Below are 22,212 nucleotides of genomic sequence, written 5' to 3'. Positions count from 1 at the left end.
GTTTCCTGTCACCGAGGCAGTGGTGTCTCAGATTCACTTTACGCTGGCAAGCATTAATACTGCCTTTGGAAAAAGTGGTTCTGCCCTTTTCATGCCCTGGCTGTTTGCTTCTGGCCCTCTGCCATCTTCCTCCTGCTGCTTATGCAAACATTTGCATAGTGATCCAGTTCAGAGACGTGATGGATGCTGAAGCTAACCTCCCAAAACAAAAAAAGCTGGTGTTTAACCTGGATCGATGCTTTGTTCTGCTTCACTGTTCGTGTTAGTGCAGAGATAAAAGCAGTCTGGAGGCAAGAGTGGAATGGTCCGAGGAGTGAGGGAGGGTGGGATCGCTTCTTCGGGAGGCAGTGCCGGTTATTGCCAGCTTTAAAGTAAGAGTGCAAAGTGGAGATTGAACCCATCGAATTGCAAATTGCCCGTTGGAGTCGGTCTTCAATTCAGATTTTCTTCTACGTGACCTTTTCTGCAGAACTGTGGAGAGGTGTGAAACGCATGGCGTGCTGGGATTGTACCCCCCATCTTCAGTTCTGTCTGAAATGGATTTTTGTTTTAATATTAATATAATTAGAAAAGGCAATGCTTGATCTTCTCCAGCATTTTAATTTAGTAACTTGGCGAGCTGGTTCTTGAGGTGATATATATAATCCCGAATAAAGCTGCAGAATCCAAGTGTTAGGAGCTCTGACAGGTTTTAAACAGACGGAAATCCCTTTCCTGAATAGTTTTTCTTCAGAGTTAATTATTAAATACCTCTTTCTAGCAGTTGCTGTTATTCTAACAGCAAACTTTTCTCACAGTCTGGTTAATGGCATTACTCAACCCATAACAATGCCGTCTCTGTATCTGAGATATTCCCACAGGTACATTTTTAACTCGTCTGACAATAGCAGTCTAGAGGACTTCTCCCTGCAGGCAACAGGACTGTTATTGTGCAAATGAATGTTTATATAAAAATAGATTGTTCTTATCATGAGTAGGAGCCAGTGACCCTTGAATTTGAAACCTTGCTCTGAGATCTAGCCTTGTTGGCCTTGGACAAGACATTTGCTGCGTGTGCCTCAGCTGTATTTTAGAGAGAGGAGAACTAATAACTATTGTGATTAGTCCTAAATGGTCACTCGTGTAAGACCCTAGCCTACGTTCACACGGTAACAAAACCGAAACCAAAATCTCACAGGTTGGGGAAGGAAGAGTTGCAGCCTTTAATGCGATTTCCCTATCAGAAGTTAGTCTCGGTGTTAGGGGTGCGTCTCCTTCTGTCTCACCAGATGTTAGCCTTGCCCACTGCAGAAACCCAGGGAGAGCCTTCGCCGCAGCCGCAGTGCTGTTCTGTGGGATCTCTGTGCACGTAGTTGTTCGCTTTTGGGGTTGTCAGGTGTATATTGACTCTTGGGTTTGCTCCAGGCAAACTGGACACCTGCACTCGCCATATTTGCTGATGCTGGCGTAGGATACAATAGGGAGGGGACTTCATGTGGGACAGATCTTCTAGAATAGGTTTTTGTGTGTGTATGTATCATTATGTTCCATGTTTACCAATATGAAACTAGATAGGAGGGTTTGTTACTTTGCAGGATCAACAAAATTGCACATAGCTATAATTAAGTTGAAGATTTTGAAACATGATTTTTGTAGCGGGCAAGTGCGTTGTGTATCTCACAATACATCTATGTTTAATGGACATACCCTGTCCGATATGTGTCTGTATCAAAGATATTTCTAATATTTAAGATAGTTTAATTTAAGCATATATATTAAATAAATTCTTTTCGTATGATGCTTAACAACCATAAGGCTCCAAAAAATGGATGAGTCTCTCACTGCTCTTACCTTTTTCCCCTGCCACGTCAGTTTGCACTCACTGGAGCACACCATTCAGATAGAGAGCGAGCGAGCTCTGGGAGTTGAGTTTCTTGCCTTTTGATAACCTGTGCGCTGTTTTAATTGCAGTCTTTTATAATGCGCTTTTAGTCTTTTTTTTCTTTCTTTTTTTAAAGAAAAAGGCAGTTAGATGGTCACGCTACTTGCCCATGGTGGTTTTTTTTTTTTTTAATTTATTCATAGGCTGTTTTAAACTGTCCTTAATGGTGGGGTGGTAACAAATAGCAGGATAAGAGATTCCTGCAGATTTTGTGAAAGCTGCTGGCTGCGTAGAGAAAAAAAAATCTAAAAATAGCATCTGTGAAGGGAAGGCAGCAATCTGAGCTCAACTTATTTCATCTGGCCTGGCAAACATAACCCGGCAGTAGCCATAGAGGCAGAGTAAACATCCCGGTGCTCCTGCCAAGCTAAAGGGCAAGGTGTTGAGGGAAAAGTACAATAATAAGGGTAAGCGTATAGCCATCCTTTTATTCTTTCATCTTCCAGCTGTTTTACGGCCTTCCTGTGTCCTGTTTAACCAGCCGGCGCTTGCACTTGCTTTGTTCAGCCAGTGGTTAGGGGATGTGCGGGGGCCAGGGAAGGAGAGCGCCCGGGCTGGGACATGCCGGGAGCTCAAGGTACGGGAGTCGAAAATGAGGACAGAGGACGTGAGCTGAAGCAAGGACTGTCATGGTGGTAGTTTGGATTGTGAGTTTACTTCCAAGATCTTTGGAAATCTGTTTTCATTCATTTACAGAGAAACTTCTTCACTTGGCACTTGTCTATACCAAAAGCAGCCACTGATGTATCCTATTGCTATAAAACACAACCAGCTTAACTATAGGAAGCAAAGATCTATTGTGTTTTTAAGGAAATGAAAGAAGGCATCCCAGACAATCATATCAGCAAAAACTAATCTATGTTTTAGCTATATAACATCCTTTTGAACCAATGAATTGCCAGCTGGGAATTAGGAACCTGGGATGCTATATTTTCTTCTGCTGTAGAAGCCTAGATAAGCCAGGCAACCTGCCTTACTTTTCCTGAGGTAATAGTTTTGGTTGTGGAAAAGAGTTTGGAATATCACTGGGACAAAACTGAAACAGTTCCTAAAAGATAACAACTTCCCTGTGGGAGCCATGATAGCGAGCATCTCTGGTTAACAAATGGTGGTATCTTCCATTTCCACGCAACTTAATGGCCAAACAAACAAATTGCCCTAAGGTGTCTGTAGATTTAGGGAGAGATGCTTGACCTCTGCTCCCTGGCAGGATCTGCCCTACTCTGGGACCCGTACTGATTTAGTTTCTTCAGTGGTTAGATTGTCTTGTTTAAAAAAAGGCATTTAAATGATCTGCTTCTCCATAGCGCTGGTGGGGCATAGGTTCTTTTCTTTTTGCCACTGTAGATACAGTCTTTCATTATCCTTTCCATGGTTACTTGCGCATTTTTTTTTTTTAATTTGTATTCCAGAAAATTAGGTGACTTGTGCCTTGTTGATGCGTCTCCGAGGAGTTCTTTGTCCCACTATTTATTAAACTTAAGTGCTTGATACCCAGGAGCTGGTTCTTCAGCTAGTAATTTCCCTTTGCTATTCCATAATAAGATATTTCTGGGTAGTTTTTGCATGAAATTCCACTTGCCAAAACCTTGGGAAGTTTTTTTTCCTAATTCAACTCTCTATTTGTATGCTGTATAATTGCAGTTTACTGCTCTCTGTCAGAGGAGTTGAATCCATTGCCCTGGAATGTATTGTGCTCTCAAATGGCTTTAGGGAGAGACAAACCGTGTGATGGTCTTAATGTCTTTTTCCTCGCACTCACTGGCCTATATCTCTTACGCTCTTAAATACTGAGTATCGACCTACTATATTTTGGCTTCATGTGATTTAGCACTGGTAGATGTTGGAAGCCATTGGAATGTTTATGCTTTTTATTGACTTAAGGTGCTTTGGAGAGCAGCATTAATCTACAGTTCAGTGAAGCAGTAAGAAAATGAAATACTCCCTCAAGAGTTTTCTTTTGTAAATAGGGCCTTGCATTAAGCTGCTGTGAACTGGCATGCTTTCAGATTTTTGAATGCACTGTTTTTTCTTCATTAGTAATTATAGCTGAGGGTAATAATACTGGAATTGTCCTTCATCAGAAATAACAATAAGACTTGATGATGTGGGTATGTGATGTGCTTTGGAAATGCTTGCCCTTGACCTCAAGCATTAGGCCTGCCTTGCCACTGCCTGTCCTCTGGTGTAAACGCTGGTTCCAACATATGGTCACTTTAAAGTGCTAAATTAGAGCAGTAGCCTTTTATGCCTGCTTTGTAATCATTGCGGTATAAATGACCGGACAACGAAGAGGAATGACTAAGCTGGTTGAGATATTTAGTTGGCTCAAACTAAATCGTGAAACACAGTGGTAAAAATGTTCTCTTAGTCCTTGCTGTTGTTTGACTGTATTTACTTTGGGGGATCCGACTGTGAGACCATTATAGAAAACATATATATTTGGATATCTCTGTACAGTCACGTGGTATATGAGTGACCTTGGTAAAGTCAGTTCATCCTTCTGTGCTTTACCTTTGCTTTAATGTCTTTTTTTAATATGGGCTGACAGTGGAATTGGTTGGGTTTTTTTTTTGTTTTAACTGAGGATTATTTTTATTAAAAAGCAGAGAGGTTGTCTTGGGAGGTTTCTCATGGAAAGTATGAACAATAATGTTTCTGTTTTTCTGGCCTCTGAAAAAGTATATGGTTGCAAAGCACTGCAAAATTTATGGTGGTATTTTCAATTTTTTCCGGTATAAATTTTTTCCCCATTTTTCCATAGAACAATAATTTTCATTTCCTGGAGAAGCTTTTAGTTGGTGGGACAAAAAAGAAGTCTTTTGCTGCTGTAGTTGGAAAAACACAGAAGGAAAATGTTCTGCTGTTCTTGCTGTGAGACCTCTGAATACAAATGTCCTTACTTTGGAGTAAACATTACTTTCATTTTAGCCTAATCCATACCACAGTTTAAAAATGTTTCTAAAATCTGTATCTGAGCATGTACAATAGAAAGATTTTGGCAGTGTTGGTATTAAAGGGTGTTGGATGAGCCACAAACCACAAAGCACAGTCTGTGTCTGGCTCCCTGTAGTATTTAATTTTCTCGTTGATTCTGCTATTTGAAAATACTGTCTTTTATTGAAGCCTTACCTGTACAGTTTCTTGGATGATGTTAGTTTAGCACCTATATTAATTTCCTGAAATGTCTTTTTGCACTGGGAGAAGTAGGCTTCAGAACCAGATCTAGTTCTAAGTACAGTTTTCAACAGTGCTATTTGGCAGAGAACCTGGTAATTATGCTGGGTTTTTCTGGATCCTTTGGGAGGTTGGGTGTGCCTGGGAAGAAAGGTCATCTTCCATTTTATTACTCTTTTTCCTTCTGCTGTCCTTCTTTCTCTTATGTAGTAAATTGGTAGCCAGATTTATTTCCATTACGCTCTGCATACCCACATAAATTACAGGAGGAAATAAAAGGAGGATAAAACATATAACTTCATTGTTAAATGCATGTTACTTCCAAGAAAACGAAACTTGTAGCTGATTCATTTTTAAGTTTTTAACTATAACTTGTCTTTTTTCTTTCTCCTTTGTATTGGCAGGATAAAAAAACTTGAACATGCCTCGTAGCCCAACATCAAGTGAAGATGAAATGGCACAAAGCTTTTCCGACTATTCTGTTGACTCTGAATCAGACAGCTCCAAAGAAGAAACTATTTATGACACAATTAGAGCAACTGCAGAAAAGCCAAGCAGCAGAATGGAAGACAGTCAGAGCAACACATTAGTGATTCGAATTATAATACCCGATCTGCAGCAAACAGTAAGGGATATTGCATTACAAATAAAAAAAAAAAAAATTAAATTATTAGCTTTGCTGGCTTCAATCTGCAGTAGATCTGTTCTATGTTCTTACAATCTTTTTACAAATTACAGGCAAATTTATGTCCTGTTTTCTTTTAATGTCTACCTTTTTTACCCTGGTGGTATGTCTGACTGATTGCCTAAATTAAAGGCACCATCCTATCCAAGAGAGCGTATTTAGTATGTTAACTTGATGAAAGCTGTGATCATAAAGCAAAATACCTGTCTGATCTGCGTTTGGAGGCATTTGGGTAGAAGGAAGAGAATTAGGCATCTAGAATCTCATTAGAAGATGAGGGATGAACTGCAAAATCACACGTTGTCTCTACGAAAGCCTCGTACATCCATAACCTCATTGTCTTCTCTAGTTTCTCTTTTCATGAAATAGTTTGTGATTGACGCTAGACTGGGGTCTAGCAGGAGGTCATCAAATTCTCTCTCTCTCTTTACCATATTAGGTGCCTTTCTCTGTCATCCTCCCACAAAAGATATCCTTGTTAGATAGCTGGTGGCTTTTAGAGCATAAAGATGAGGAAAGAGAAGCACAAATAAATCTTTCCTTCCTCCTTTGCTCCTATGCCTTTACTACACGGTGGTGTTTCTCAGACTTCCACCCAGAGAAATCAACACACTCGGTCTGGAGGAAGAATAAAGCCTGGCATCGTACTGTTGCACAGTTTTTACATTGACATGAAATCGCTATTTCATTTTCTCCCACCTCCTCACCACTTATACTGGAAAGACACCAGAGACAATAAAATGAACCTTTTCTGATTTTCCTAGAGGAGTCATTTGCATAACTGGTGGACCTATGGCTGTATCTCATGTCCCTAAGTCTATTGGATGAAAATAGAGACTTTTCAACAAAAGATTTACTCTCTCACATCTTAAAGAAAGAATTGAACAGACTTTTCATTTGTTAAAAAATGTCTGATTAGTTGAGTAAATGAGAATAAAAATTATTTTTTTAATTAAAAAACATCTTGGCTGTTCCTTACATGTTAGAAATCTACAGTCCAAATTCCTCACTCTTTCTCACAAGAAACTACTAAGTTGTGTTTCTTTTATGGTTGAATGTGTAAAATTCAATCTCTGGAATGTTAGAAGCACAAAGGTGGAAAAGTTTGCTGTTGTAACTTCGTAAGTAAAAGAATCATTGTCCTCCACAAGTGCTACGATAGGAATAACATTCTCATCTCGGAGAAGGTCTTGAGAGTTACTTACTGATTCTAGAACCACAACCTGTCCAAGTTTGTGATTAATTATCTAAATTATCCTGGGCATCCTTGAATGCTGTTGTCGGGTTTTTCAATTGATGTTAGGCATCAGACTTTTTTCGTTTCAAAGATGATTATAAAAACACATTCTTTTTGTGGATGTGTGCTACATACATCACTCTGTGCTGACATTTAAGATCTACATCATACTGTGCTGCCATTGAAGATCTATCTCAGATGAAATTATTCCTTTCTTTTTAATTAAGTTCATTTTTAGAATGATAGAGATGGCCGGTCTACAGGCTGACAGGGAAGAGCTGTTTTGACAGTGTGGCCTCAGGTGTGATTGTAGAGCTCTTTTTTTCAAGCCCAATCTACATGGTGCTGCAGAAACGCAGAGGAATCTGTGTTGGAGTTGGGAGCATTATCTCTTAAATTCTTGTACTTAAAAAAATTCTTCTAGATGAGGATTGCTGCTGAAATTACAGTACCACTCCATTAGTTTATATGGTGTGAGATTAACCTCTATGAAGAGGAAGTGCTGCGGGACCCGGGCTGGACAGGAAGGCTTCAGGGGGCAGAGCAGGACTGAGGCTGCTGTGAGCCACACGCGGGATTTTTATTAAATCTTGGCTGAATCAGTCATCACCTTGGGTCTTTCATTTCAGTATTGATTGAAATACTGAAATCCACTTTGTACATCTTAAATGTAAAAGGATTTTGCCTGTAGTGAAGTCCTCTGCAAAGACAAGCTCTGACTAGATATGGTTGGGATTTTATTGATGATCCTACCAGCTTGCTGTATCTTTGACTGTTCAGTGCTCAATGAATAGATTTCCAGTAAAATGGAAAGATTAGCTTTACTTGCTAGGTTTACTCTGTTGTTAAAAACAGAGGGATGTTAGCCTCCTGAAGCCCTCTTATTTCATTACTCTATTTTTTAGACCAATAATAAGTTATTTACTGACACTATTGAAACAACTATTTTTTTAAAATTCATTTTGTGCAGGAAATGAAATAAACCAGAAAGTATTTTCAGTTTTGTGTTTCATTTGTTCATTTTTATTGCTTTACTCTTTGTATTTTTTTCCTTTTCAATAAACTCTTAATGAAAAGTAACTCAATTGTTTTAAACAGTTCTAAGGCAGATGATCTATTTCTGATTTAATTTATCAGCCCACAAGCTCTTGTACAGAAAAGTGAAATCTGGATTCAGGTTTGCAAACAAGACAACTGATAGCTTAAATGTAGTGTAGCAAAGTTTGGAAAAGATCATAGTTCATGAGCTGTGTTATAGCTAGAAGGCAAATCCAACATACACCCCATTTGCTCTATAATTGTAATTAATTTAACATAAGAGGTGTTTAAAATTAGTCTGTTTAATCAAAGGAGCATGAAATGATATAATTTAGTTTTATGTTTTTATTCTTTATTGTTTTTTAGAAAGTATGATCAAGAATATATTTGTTTAAAAGAAGGCAAGTTTAGGGTTTTAGATAAAACTCAACCCACTGGAAAGCTTTAAACCCCTAGCTAAACTCACTACGAATAAAAGTTTGCTCATCTGCAGTGACTGTGGTGTAAATTACCTTTATTTCATTGCACGTATAAGATAAGCACCAAGCATCCTAAGTAGGATGTGCTGCTATAGAAAACTTTATAAATTATCACCCATTGGAGGAAATCTGACTTGTTGCCCTTTTATTCTCATTTGAAACTTTAAAGATAATGTAAACCTTGACAAGTTCATAGGAAGCTCTTATGAAGACTTACTTTTCAGTTCTTATAGAAATTCTTTTATGTCTCCTTTTCAGTTCAGATGATAATCCAATGTATTGAAACAATACTTCGTAGAAAGAGTAATTTCTTACTGTTTTTGTGCATCATCTGTATTCAAGTAAGTGTCATCCTTAGCACAGGAGGGTGGAGAATATTTAAATGAGTGACTGAAAGATTTCCTGAGCTCAGTAAAATTACTGAGGGAACGGAGAGCATAGAAAGCCCTCCATATTTGCAAACGTATGTGCACAGGAGAGTGGGCAAAAAAGCTATGTTATCTGGCATTTAATTTCCTGATTTAATAAGCCAGGAGGCTCAGCTTTAATAGATCCTTTATGGAGGCAGGACACAGGTGTAATCTCTTTTGACCAGAAGCTTATTTACAGTGCATCCAGCCCAGAGGGCTCTGGCTTGACGATGACCCCCTCTACTTGCCATTGAGATGGAGATGACAGTAACTGACGAGTTCTCCTCTTTGCAACGGTGGTGCAGGGTTTCTTGGCAGCTTAGGATATATTCAGTTGTGTTTGCCCTTAACGTGAGGATGCTTCATCCCCAGGGCAGCGAAGTTCAGTGTCAGCGGCACTGATTGGTGACAGATCTGCATCTTTCCTCCTTGGTAAGCAAAGCTGGCAGGCAACAGCCCCCAGCAGTTTGCTGCCCAAGGCGACTGCCTGCCTTGTGCCTAAAGGCAACTGTGTCTGTGCCTGGCGTCGAATGTCTTTTGGACATGGAAAACCGGGTGAACGAACGTGTCTGCGCTTTCCTCTGTGATGCCTGGCATATCTGACCTCTCCCTGGACCTTTTTGGTCTGAATCCAGGGTAAGTCATCTTGTATCCATTTCCTTTATCAGCCCGTTTAGGAACATATCACAAGTGATTCTGCTTATAACTGGAAGGAGTCTGGTTCTTCTCCAGTAGCTGTTGTCAGGAAAATCTCTTTTGTGTGATATTCTGACAGTGATGTCCAATGTTTTGTGCTTAGAATTGCTCTTTTTCCCAGACTTCAAGAACAGATCTGCCAGCCAATTGTTTTAAGGAAAGTTTTCATCATTTTATTATCAACACATGGTGGTGGTTCCGCTTTTTTTGTTTTATCCTATACTTACGCGCTCCCTCTGGGTTATGTTTAAAATCAAAATGCTCAGATTCATATGTTTTATTAAATTCTGATGCTGAGATGGGATTGGATCTGCTCAAGACTTCTTTGAAATGCTTTCTGCCCATCTGTTTTGCTGCTCCACTTCAGTAATGAGCATTTACCGACTCCTCCTTCCCCTGTTTTTTTTTATTGGACTTTCCATGCAAAATGTTGTTGGGTAAGTGGCAGTCTGGTAAAGCAATAGCTTAAGTTGTAGCTACTTTTTGGTTTTCCACTTCTGCATTGCTTTTTATACTTTTGTATCCTTTCTTTACTTTTTCCAGTATTCATTGGCCTTTAGGATTAAGAATCTTTTCCTTTAGTGCTTTTCTTTCTTAGATAAAACACTTGTTTAATTTGTGCAGGTTTTATCTTATGAAGGTAAGAACCCAGTTGTCACAACTGCAGCTTGAGTCACATTTTTGCTTAAGATACCTCAATTTTTATTTGTTTCCAGTCTGTACTGCCATCCACTGCCTCAGCTCTATTCCGGGTTTTCCTTTGCAACTTTTCACAAGTATTCTTCTGTATCCTGTTTTGAGACTGATTGTTCGTTGCTGCTTTCTGTTTATAGTAGATCTTCCTTCTTTTTATCTTCAGTTTGACGATGGAAACATCGTGCATGCTGCTGACATCTGTTCTTATGCCCTTGATCTGGACAGGTGATCTGACTTGCCAGCTGATGATGGTGTGGCCAGACTGTTTTTTTGACCTTTCATCTCATGAATTCTGTGTTTTCTGAATGCATTTTGATGAAGGAAAGCAGTGCCTCCAAGAGTTGAACACTGAGCACAAATCAAAATGAGCGACTAGCTCCATTTTTCTCATGATACCCAGTTCTCATTTGCATTTTCCACTTTTTGGTTGTCACATCTTTAATATCGACATCTTCTATTGAAAGGAATAACTTGTATTTTGATATTCTGACAATCACAGTTTGGAGGCAGCTGTACAAACCGTTTGTCATGGTTCCTCTGTTGCAGCGCAGTTCTGGGTGATTGACAAAATGAGCGACTAGCTCCATTTTTCTCATGATACCCAATTCTCATTTGCATTTTCCACTTTTTGGTTGCTACATCTTTAATATCGACATCTTCTTTTGAAAGGTATAACTTGTATTTTGATATTCTGACAATCACAGTTTGGAGGCAGCTGTACAAACCGCTTGTCATGGTTCCTCTGTCGCAGTGCAGTTCTGGGTGATTGACAACTTTGTGAGTCTGATGAAAAAGATGTGTTGGTTGATAGATTTTGAACAGATAAATGTTATTCCTCAGAGATTCTGTATCATGAACATTATTCCTATTGAATTAATATCTTCCCTTTAGCTGGAGCGGGTTGAGCTATATTTTTCCCTTGCTTCCAGTCCTTCTGTTGCACTTAGCGTGCACACTCTGACCAGTGTGCAGGAATGCAAGATGATAACTGACCATGTCTCTCATGATCCAAAGAGCTTTAATATCAAAAACACAGGTCTCACATTTCAGCAACCAATGTTGACGTGCTGTCTTGCTGCTAGACTTGGATTTTGAGTGGCCTGGTATGGTTTTGGCAGTGTTTTTGAGCCACTCGGGGCTTCTTTTTTGGTTCTTATTTGAAAGAACTGTTACAATTTTTATAGCGTATGTAGCTAGCCTTCAAGACAAACTATCACATTTTATCTTGTCTTGGGATGCAACAGAAAGGGTGGAAAGAATAGATCCCACATCTGTCAGTGCAAAATATCTTTATGTTTCATATGTGTTTCTGTAGTTCTTTGTCACTAAACCATCCCTTTTTTTTTTTATAATAAGTTGTTGAAGGTTAGAAAAAGTTGTCCAGCTTTTTTGAGTCAGCTACTGTCCCGTTCCCTTGTGGTGACCACACCATGTGCATCTAATGAATTCTTATTTGTTTCATAACTAGAGCAATCTGTGTGTAGATTCTGCTGTGATTCAGCGGACGTTTTCTCAGGGTAGAAAGTGTGGCAGTAGGTAACGACTCGTCTACAGGATGGAGATGATGACTGTGGTGGTCCCTGTCCTGGGAGGGCTGCCAGACAGGCAGAGAAGCAGCACAGGGAGGTGTTCCAGGGGCAGGCTGATCTGAAATACACCTTACGCAGCATTTGAGTGGTCCTTCTTATCCTCTTGTTCAGCAGCTGCCTCCGAGAGAGTGGTAACAGCCTCCCTCTCTATCCTGCCTGCCTTCATGGGAAACACAAATAATCACTTTTCTCACTAGTTTCACTTATCCGAGTCTGAGAAATTTTGGTAGGAAGCAGTTTTTCGGTTATTGATTTGCTTTTTACGTCATTGATCTTAATTCATTATAAATTACCAATGGGATCAACATTTATTAAAATAAGTCCATTTTTGTGTCTTGTGAACCACTAGAAAAGCTAGGGCTGTAATAAATTAGTCTGTGAAATTCCTAGTTTTGAAGTGTTTCCATATTTATTCTGCTATTGAGGACTCTATAAGATATTGTAGCTAGTGTGGTAGAAATACAATAGTGGTATAGTTATCAGATAACTCATTGTAAAACAAGCCTTTGAGCTACTGCACAAAAAGAATTCTTCACTGCCTTTTCAATCCAATGAAGGTGGTTAAACACTTACGTCCTGTCCTCATGCATTATACGAACGTGCCAATGTCAGACCTGTGGAAAGCAAACTATTTCAGAAGATAAATATTGTGCGGTACCGATGCAACGTGCATAAGCACTGTAGAAAGATTTATTTTCCATTGAAATATATTCCAAAGAAATTTGAAATTATTTATAATTTTGCCAATTTAGCAAATCTTTGAGAATTAGAAATGCACACAATTATCTGCAATATTCACATGCAATCAAGAACAGGTAGAACACAAGAATAGACTGAACAAAATTGAACATGTTGAATTCTCAAGGTGCATTAAAAAAAAGCAGACTTGGTTAAGCTGCGATCAGAAGTTAGTGTTTTGTATTGTTAAAATCAAAGCATTGTCATACAAGTACAAAAATAATAATTTGTTTCATGTACGAATTTAATGTAAGAAAGGCTTTCCTGGAAAAAAAATACACGTAATTTCAAAATTATCTTTGCTTGTTCCCATTTTAATAGCATTTCTTAGAATCTTTCAGGATGCGTGGATAATGACAAGTCACTGCATAGCGATACAACATGTAGAAGTTAAGCTCATAACATACGTTGTAACTGACAATTTTTAGAGTTGCTGAAAGCTGCTGATGTTTGAATCTGAACTTTGTATGAAGTTCGAATCCATGTAAGAGTGAGTCATGGCACATGTGAGGTTCAGAGCTGAAGGAACACAGGGATTTAAAACAGATTGCCCTTGCTGCTAAGTCAGTACCTTAACTACCGGGCTGTTTGGGAATGAAAATACTGTTTATAAGGTTCTTTCTGTCTCCCCCTCTCCTTCCCCCCACATTTAAAAGCCCCCAGCTTTTCACAAAACACCTTGAAATGTAGAATATGTAAAAGGAATGAAAACCGCTTCCTAGCCAACTTTATTTGTGACGAAATCTAATATCTCATATGATTACATTTTTATATTTAAGACTGTAAAGGATTAAAAGCATCTGTCATTTCCTCGGCCAAAACACCACCTGAGCATGTTGCAGTGAACGTTTTATCCCTCATCCTTTTATCCCCTCTTCCCTTACATACCCCAAAATGTCTTAATGTCAGTACTTGAGCTATATCTGAAAAAGTGCAGTTTGTGCAGGAACTAACCAAGTGGTAATCTTTAATACTTCACGCCCAGGAGCTAGTGGAGCTGGACAGAGCCCTGCGTTCATAGGCCTGCCTTGCTTCCTCGGGCAAACCCCTGTGAGATGCTATCGCGGCAACTTCAGTGGCACTGCTGCTCAGCAACGGTGAACGGAGGACATCTCAGTATCGGTGTCTATTGACAGTCCTCACATCTGATGATTAATTCACAGAAACAGAGCCAAACTCCTCCACTTCAGTATGTCGTGATATTCAAAACCAGCTAGTCACCTCTGATCTGATAAAGTGAATATACACGGAGGACTGGTTGACTGTGGTGTTTGCTCAGTTAAAAACAGTTGTAAATTGAAAGTCCTTCATGTCCTGGTTGTACTTTTTGCTGTTGAAAAGATTTGCCACATAATATTGGAACAGTCAAGAACACACATGTGAACATGTAAAATATTGTGACTTCTGCCTTTGAATTTGCTCGTCAAAATTCAGAATTGAAGTATTCAAAAGAATTTGTTATTTGATTTGTGTATATGGTATCAGAGATTACTTTCAGATGTATGCAGAGTTTGCCAGGATAAACATGTTTAGTTCTAAAAGACAAACTGCAACCATTTTCATATGGATAGTTTTGGGACTTTAAAAAGATGCCAACAGATACTGCAGAGGTGAGCACTGCAGAAGCAGCTGTGGGTAAAGTTACAGGAAACACTTCACTCTCTTCATAAAACATCAGTCTTATTTTTACTTGCTCTTCTGTTCTCTTATCTCTATTTACAATTATAATGAGAAGAGTAGCAGAGGTCTTCAGAAAAGGCCTGAAGAGCGGTTACTGACATTATTACTGTAGCCAGAATTGCAGCTACAGTCGTGGAAATGTACTGATAGAAAAAGATATATCTGTTAAAATTTTTCTTCGGCTCACGTGCAATCCCTGCATCCTGTGTTGCATCCTGAGGGGGTGGGGACGTCCTCTGAGCAGGCAAAGAAGGGACTCCTGTGCTGTAGCTCTGCCGTGGCAGCTTGGTACGAGCCCTTCGCATGGCCCGGAATGGGGTGAGCCAGCAGCACCGTACATTCCTAACGCACATCAGAGGCAACAAATTGGTTTCTAGGTATTGCCATCTGCTGGTAGCTCATAGCCAATGACCGCAACATAAGCTACAATTGTGAAATTCCTAAATTTGTTAAATTCCTAAATTCCAGCGTGGTAAGAAGCAGAGAACTGGAAAGGATTTTCAAGGTTTTCAAGTCCTCTGCTGCTTCACGTCGTATAGTTCTTCCCATAAACTTACCCTAAGATAAACGTAGCTTAAAACGAATTAGAATTCTTGCCTGAATACCCTTTTTTTGTGAAATTGTTGTGGATCGGACTGATTGTCAGAACAGCCTAGAAACAAGTGGATGGTTAAACATCTTGTAACCCCCCTTTCACTTGGCTTTCCAGACAGGTTTGCCGTGAAGGTGTTCTTTCTCTGAAGAAGGATGTGGTCTCTGATGTTTGTGGAAAGACTTGAAGCGTCCTGTGTTTTCACAGTACTTGTGCATTAGTTATTATAGAGGAATGCACGTCTGAAATATAAGTCTGTTGATGTGTGTTTTGTTATGGAATTTACAGGTTTATTGTGTATGTTTGTATATACTTGTGACATCTGTAAATTTTACAATGTAAGATACTGTTTAAATGTTTTTTCATTAATTGGATTTTTTAATAATTTCTCTTCACAGAAATGCATTAGATTTAACCCAGAAGCTTCAGTGTGGGTTGCAAAGCAACGAATTTTGTGCACTTTGAATCAGAGTTTGAAAGATGTCCTGAATTATGGACTGTTCCAGCCTGCAAGTAATGGTAGAGATGGGAAGTTTTTGGATGAGGAGCGACTTCTTAGGGAATACCCACAGCCAGTGAATAAAGGAGTTCCTTCACTAGAGGTATTTTTTGATCTAATATCTGAAACGTTTGTATTGTGATACAAATTACACAGTAAGCTGTATTTGAGGTTTCTACAGGCATCTGAATTGCATTTGGGAAATAGCGATCAGCAAGTCTGAACTTGAACCCTTGCTCACAGAAGTGCTGGGGTTCGCTTGCTCGGTGGAGCCATCCCATGTGTTATCCCCGAAAGGTTACAAGGAATCAGTCCCTCTGGGAAATTTCATTTTGGAGTTTTCCTCTGCTGAGGACCCTGGAGATGTATCTTACTCTGTGATTTCATAAAGAAATGTAAGGTTCTGGATTAAGCTTTTGGGTCTCTGATTAGGTTTCCAATAGTAGGGTGGGAGTTGCTGAACAACCAGCCTTTGCTTTCTCCCAAAGCGAGGTCTTTCTTTCTCAGGGAAGCCTTCCCCCCCCGCCATCTAGTTCCCTCTGTGCCCTCCTTCAGAGTGCACAGATTTCCTCTGGCTGTCTCCTGGGAGAGCAGTAAGGGAGGAGAAGATGTGTAGGTGTGCAGCAGTTACACACAGATACCGGAATTCCCCCCCGCTCTGTTGGTCATACAGAGGCTGTGCAGCTGGGGGATAAACTGGGCAGAACTATTATGGCAGAGCCAGATCACACTGAAACACAGTATAGCAGGAAACTGGGGCATGAAACTACTATTTAATTAATTTTGCTATTGCTTGTATGGTGGTACATCAACCACTAATAATCTGCAGTTAATAGACTTACTCCACTATAACACAAATCCAAGAAAAAAGAACCAGGGTCCAGACAAGGCTTCAAGTCCTAGCTTTTCTAGCAGTTTATTTCAGAGATTCAGTCATTGATGTCCATATTAGAGCCATAAGCAGATTAAACAACTACTTTATTTTTTTCTGTCATATTCATTTTCATGAGTGTTCACTGTTTGCAAAATTCTTCTCGCTGCGGCTAAAGGATTGCAATTCAGGGGTTAAAAGTGGTCTTGTGAAAAGCTGGTATTAAAGCCTCGTGCAATACAGTCTCCTTGTCCAACAGACGTGCTGCATTCTTTGAGTTCTGTGTAGTACAATTAGATAATAGTAAATTATAACTATGTAAACCCCATGATTTTTGCCATAGATCTTGCTACTCTGGCCATAGGGTAGCAAACTGTTCAGCGTAAAATGTGAGTGAGTTTCAGCCAAAAAAAGAGACAATCCTCTGAACCTCATTCACGGGACCAGTCCCCTTAAACATCAGGAGAACTATTCCCATGTGTAAGTTCTGCCTATGTTGATTAAGGATTTTTAAGGAATCCTTTTTTTTTCTTTTTTAAATTTCAGAAATGCTAAGCTGAAAATACATATTGAAATATGTACTTTTTTATTTAACATGCCTTCCCAGTTCTTCTTTCTGCCTGAGACTATAAATGAAAGTGCACAGATATACCTTTAGGGAAAAGCTCTTTTCAGTGTAATGCTTGCTTATTTATGTAGATTCTAGAGGCCCATCTCATTTCCCATACACCTCCAGTATATTTCAGTAGATTTATACAAGGTATGAATTTTGCTTACATGAACTGTACAACTATGATGCCACTATGTTAAGCAGAGTGCTGATTGTTGGTGAATATTCAAAATGAAATACTAAGCCTTTTTTTGAATTTTGCCTAAATCTACATCATCGTGTATGATACTTTCTGGTAAGGTCAGAAAATTAAATTACGAGTTTTTAAGCAAAATAGGGTGTTTTAAATTTATTTTTTTTTCCTCCCTCAGTTTCGATACAAGAAAAGAGTGTACAAGCAGTTCAATCTTGATGAAAAACAGCTGGCCAAGCTTCATACGAAGGTATGCCCAATTTACTGGAGAAGTTAGGCATTGCTGACTTAGCAAAGCAATGTGTCTGAGAAACTGGAAATAAGTAGTTCATTACCACCTGGGCCAATTGCTGAACAATGAACAGCACGTGCTTCCAGCACCAGCAGGAATGTGTGAATTGTGATCTGGGAATTTCTCTGATAGAAAAATTCCCATGATTGACTCTTCCATCTGTATACAAGTAATTTTAAATCAACCTTACTTCGTAAATACAGCGTGCTTTCAGCATGCTGCAAAAATGCCAATCTATGCCTTTAGACTAATTTGCAGGTCAGAATAATAGTAATGATCACCATACACCATCCTAATTTTTTACCGAATGAATCTTTCAGTCATTTTTTCCTTAAAACTATTAAAACTGGAATCTTCTTACTGTGTTTGACTTTTGAACATTATAAACCGTAAAATTTATGCTCTCAGTATAAAGTCACGTTCTCCAGGAGTGTGAATTAGCTGCTGTTCAATGATCTCAATGGATATTGACATCGATTGACAGAATATCTCACTTTTAGTCAAAATTTTCTATTTAAAATTAGAGGATGATTCATTTGTCACTCTTTGTTTCAGGCTAATTTGAGAAAATTTATGGATCATGTCCACCATCTCTCAGTGGAAAAAATCACAAAGATGTTGGACCGAGGACTGGACCCAAACTATCATGATCTAGAAAGTGGAGGTCAGAACAATAAAACTAGCAGCATAAAGTAGTACCTTGGGTTTGTTCAACCTAAATTGATTAACAGGCTGAATCTCACACAGTCTTTCTGTTGCCTTCATAACTCTAGGCTAATGGAGTCTGTATGGTTTTGCTGTCTAAAGGAGAAAATTGATAATTTATGATTTTCTTTGAGCAGCATTTTTAACTTACCATTTTTAAAGTAAATGTTATTTATTTTATAGATTTGCTCATCGTTTTTCAAGTACATGCTATTCTCTTCCTTAGAAACACCCCTAACTTTGGCAGTTCAGCTTGACAATACAGTAGAAGTGATAAAAGCTCTGAAAAATGGAGGAGCACATTTGGATTTCAGAGCCAAAGACGGAATGACAGCTCTGCACAAAGCAGCCAGAGCCAAGAACCAAGTAACCCTCAAGGTAAATGCTTTCAGTAGCAAATGATACATTATTTTATAGGAAAAAATATATAAAGGAGAATGTTTTCAGTTAATTACAGTATTGTCCTCAATGGATCCTTTAATATGTGCTTGTTCTAGTGCTTTCTTGTGGCTTTCAAATCTTACGATTTGCATTCAATAAAGGGCCTTTTAATTTCTGATTTTTTTTTGGTAGGAAGAAAAAGTGGTGAAATTTAACCTTATTCATTGATAGATTGGGAAAGATCTGTCTGAAGAAATATGAATAGCGTTATTGTTGCTTATCTCCTTGAAAGCAAATGCCAGTGGCATGGATTACACATTATATCTTAACATAGTGTCTTGTGTTTTCTTTTGTATTTTAACAGGTATTTTTAAATCACCTTGATATTCTAGATTATGTTTATGGCTTTTGCTTATTTCCTTTTGACAAATATTCAAATGCATGATGTTTTTGATAAAGCATCTTGTAACTGAAGAGGTGAATGTGTTGGAAAGGCGATGCAGCATTTTCAGAACTGAGATTTCTGAACTTAATGAGAGGATGGAAATTGGACATTGCCGCTCATCCTTTCCTTCCTACCCCTGTAGATTCCTTTAGATCCTAATTCTTCCAAGGTCATTCCTTGCTTGACTTACTCTATGCTGCAGCCCATTCCATCAGCTTATAAAGAAGTGAGCAAAAAATATACTTTATGGCAAATATCAACCTTGTAAATACTTCTCCAGGTACAAAAGTCCCTTTATAGTTAGAAGTCCCTCCAAAGTATATTTTTCACAGTTTGTGATTGCTTTCAGACCCTTTTAGAGCTTGGAGCATCTCCTAACTACAAAGACAGCTGTGGCCTGACACCACTGTACCACACTGCTATTGTGGGAGGGGATCCTTACTGCTGTGAACTGTTGCTTCACGAACACGCTACAGTCAGCTGCAAAGATGAGAATGGATGGCAAGAAATTCATCAGGTAGGTAGGAAAGTTTATTTTTTGTTTGGAGTTGAAGTTGCATGAGGAAATGTTCGCAGAATCATAGAATCACAGAATCATTAAGGTTGGAAAAGACCTCTAAGATCATCGAGTCCAACCGTCAACCCAACACCCCCATGCCCACTACACCATGTCCCTAAGCGCCTCGTCTACCCGTCTTTTAAATACCTCCAGGGTTGGTGACTCAACCACTTCCCTGGGCAGCTTGTTCCAATGTTTGACCACTCTTTCAGTAAAGAAATTTTTCCTAATGTCCAATCTAAACCTCCCCTGGCGCAACTTGAGGCCATTTCCTCTCATCTGTTCTATGATTAAACGCTGTTTTGAAGGCAGCTTGGATGTGTTTAGTCCGTGCACATATAAGTATGGAATTTCTTCCTTTTTCTATTTGCTTATTACTTTGCATTCTGCTGTGGTGTGGAAACTGTTCCAGTGGAGTTCTGTAACTTTGAAATCCTATGGTTACTGTGGATTTTGCTGCAGAAATTGCACTAGTCATATTTATGTAATGGACTCTTGGAAGTTTAACATCCTGTTAGTGGCAATTCAGTAAAAAAGTGTAACTCGATCTTTTTGTTAGATGCCAATTTTAGTATCCTTGGTAATGCTTCTTGCATATTTGTCAGAGGTACTTTCTCCTTTCTTTCTGGTGAACTTTACAGGAAGATTTGGATTCAGGGTCCTGCTACTAGCATCATTCAGTGTGTTGCACTGAAGGATGTTAAAGTCTTACAAAACTCACAGTTTGAGTCAGTTTTCATTCCCTGTGTATGTGGAAACTGGGATTTTAATGATTTTAATTTTGCTGTTTGTACATGCATTTTCCTTTCCTTACTCAGTGTGTGGATAAAGGTGGTAGTGTGCTCTATAAAGGAAAATGATTTGAAAAAAGTAATCTTTTGATGTTCATGGTGCTCATGATACCTTGAGCCAGCTATGGTGCCAGAATTCATCAGGCGCTGGCACATCTTGGTCAGCTTCACCATAGCTCTTGGAAAGGTAGACCTCCTTCTTCACCAAAGACCTAAACTGTATCTCGTAGAAAGACCTATAATGTTTGGTAATCTTGTATTCTCCAGAAACATCTGAATATTATGCAACAGTTGTGTAAGACTGCTTTATTAATTTCTCTTTGCATAGCGATAAACTCGGTAATCTACAAAGTTTAAAGATTTTAGCAGTCCTAATGTCATTGCAGCTATTTTATGCCTTTCCTCTGTATGGATGAGTTTGAGTAATCATAAAAGATGGAACTGACGTAGTATGATCAGAGAAATAAAGATACGAGTAATCAACCTTATAGGCCTGCTTAGGTTATCTAGGCTCACATTCTTTCCTGTGCACTAATCTTTTTAGCACACAGCTTCTTTCCTTCTTTTCTTTGAAAGAAATGGGAGGTAGCTTTGGTACCCAGGTTTGGGCAGGGATCTGAGCTTTTTCACTGTGTAAATGTGTTCAGATCAAGGTCGTTTGGATCCATTTCTAGTAGGAAAAAAAAGGATTAATTTACTACCCTTATTTCTGAGGATGTGGAGGAAATATAGATCAAAGTATTACCCCACCTGGACTCCCTGAAAATATAGAGAAAAATTCCCTATTTTGAAAACTCAGCCTTATATACATACGGTTATTATTTCTTGTAATGAAACAGAGCTTTCCAAACCCATTGTATTGGTTGTAATCCTAAATAAATCAATGTTTACATCTGGATTACGGGCAATCTGTTTTCAGTCATCAAGAATACAAGTATTCCTCGGTGAATTAAGAAAGGTGGTGATATGATACAATCCCATATGTTGTCGTCTGTGTGAAGAAGGCAAAGTTACCTTGCATGGCAAGGAAATAATTGGTAGCAAGTGTATTTTTCATTTTGCTAACACAATCTCTAACTGTAGAAGTTAAGCCTCGGGGTTACCCTTATAGTAAAGGGGAAAAGGTAAGGTGGCGGTTCATGCTGTGCTAGTAATAAAAAAGATATCCTCTGGAGATACCTGTCTGTCTCTGTTGACTGTACCAGGGAGCCCTGATGAATCGTTTGGACAGCTCACCTACCACGCAGACCCCTGTAACGAGGGGAAACACATCTCCCCTGCGCTGGTTGTCTTCCAGCGCCTCCCCGTAAGCTGAGTAAGCGTTATTGTCACATTGGCAAAGAGGAGGCAAATCCCCCTCTAGCAAAGGAAGCAAAGTGGAGAAAGGGCTTGGTTTTAGTCCAGTTTATTGTAGTAAAAGTGGGAAGTTGGAATTACTTCTTGTATTTTAGGATTTATTTTAATAAATACATCTGCACATTCATACCTAGATGTTGAGTAACTTTTAGAGACTATACAGAATAGGTAATTTATAGCTAATTGTGCATTTGCTCGAATCTCCCACACAGTCAGAAACACAGTTATGGTTTGGTACTGTTTCTCCCTTTGCTTGTTGGATGCTTGCTTTCTGTTGCCTAGTGTTAAAATGTTCCTGTTCTAATAACAGCTAGCATAATGTCTCCATTATTTTGGCAAATAATTTGTAAATGAAAAAAATATTTAATAAACACTGTTTTTTCCCTTTCTGTGTGTTGAAAATGGAGGAAGAAAAGATGTAATGGTTAGGATACTAGACTGGGATTTGGGCTGTGTCACAGATTCAATTTGTGTATTGAGCAGTACACTTGATTTTTCTGATTCAAATTGCAAGATGTGTGCATTTGTAACTCCCACTGAAGTCAGTAGTAATTAGGTACCTAAGACAGAGC

The 22,212-nt window shown here is 38.9% G+C and overlaps 1 protein-coding gene across 1 annotated transcript in view; it reads left to right on the top strand.

Annotated features, from left to right (window-relative positions):
- Positions 1-5,513: 5,513 nt before the first annotated feature.
- The window catches only part of SHANK2 (SH3 and multiple ankyrin repeat domains 2), a 316,058-nt gene continuing 299,359 nt past the window's right edge, over positions 5,514-22,212 (top strand). The window contains exons 1-6 of the mRNA XM_075163387.1: positions 5,514-5,723; positions 15,337-15,540; positions 17,290-17,361; positions 17,959-18,067; positions 18,335-18,486; positions 19,284-19,451. Coding sequence (XP_075019488.1) covers positions 5,520-5,723; positions 15,337-15,540; positions 17,290-17,361; positions 17,959-18,067; positions 18,335-18,486; positions 19,284-19,451 — 909 coding nt within the window. The 5' untranslated portion in view covers positions 5,514-5,519. The remainder of the gene's footprint in view (positions 5,724-15,336; positions 15,541-17,289; positions 17,362-17,958; positions 18,068-18,334; positions 18,487-19,283; positions 19,452-22,212) is intronic.

The sequence above is a fragment of the Calonectris borealis genome, chromosome 14 (assembly GCF_964195595.1).
Source record: "Calonectris borealis chromosome 14, bCalBor7.hap1.2, whole genome shotgun sequence".
Classification (NCBI taxonomy): domain Eukaryota; kingdom Metazoa; phylum Chordata; class Aves; order Procellariiformes; family Procellariidae; genus Calonectris; species Calonectris borealis.
Note: the sequence above shows the minus strand (reverse complement) of the source record. Positions and strands in the feature narration are given on the sequence as shown.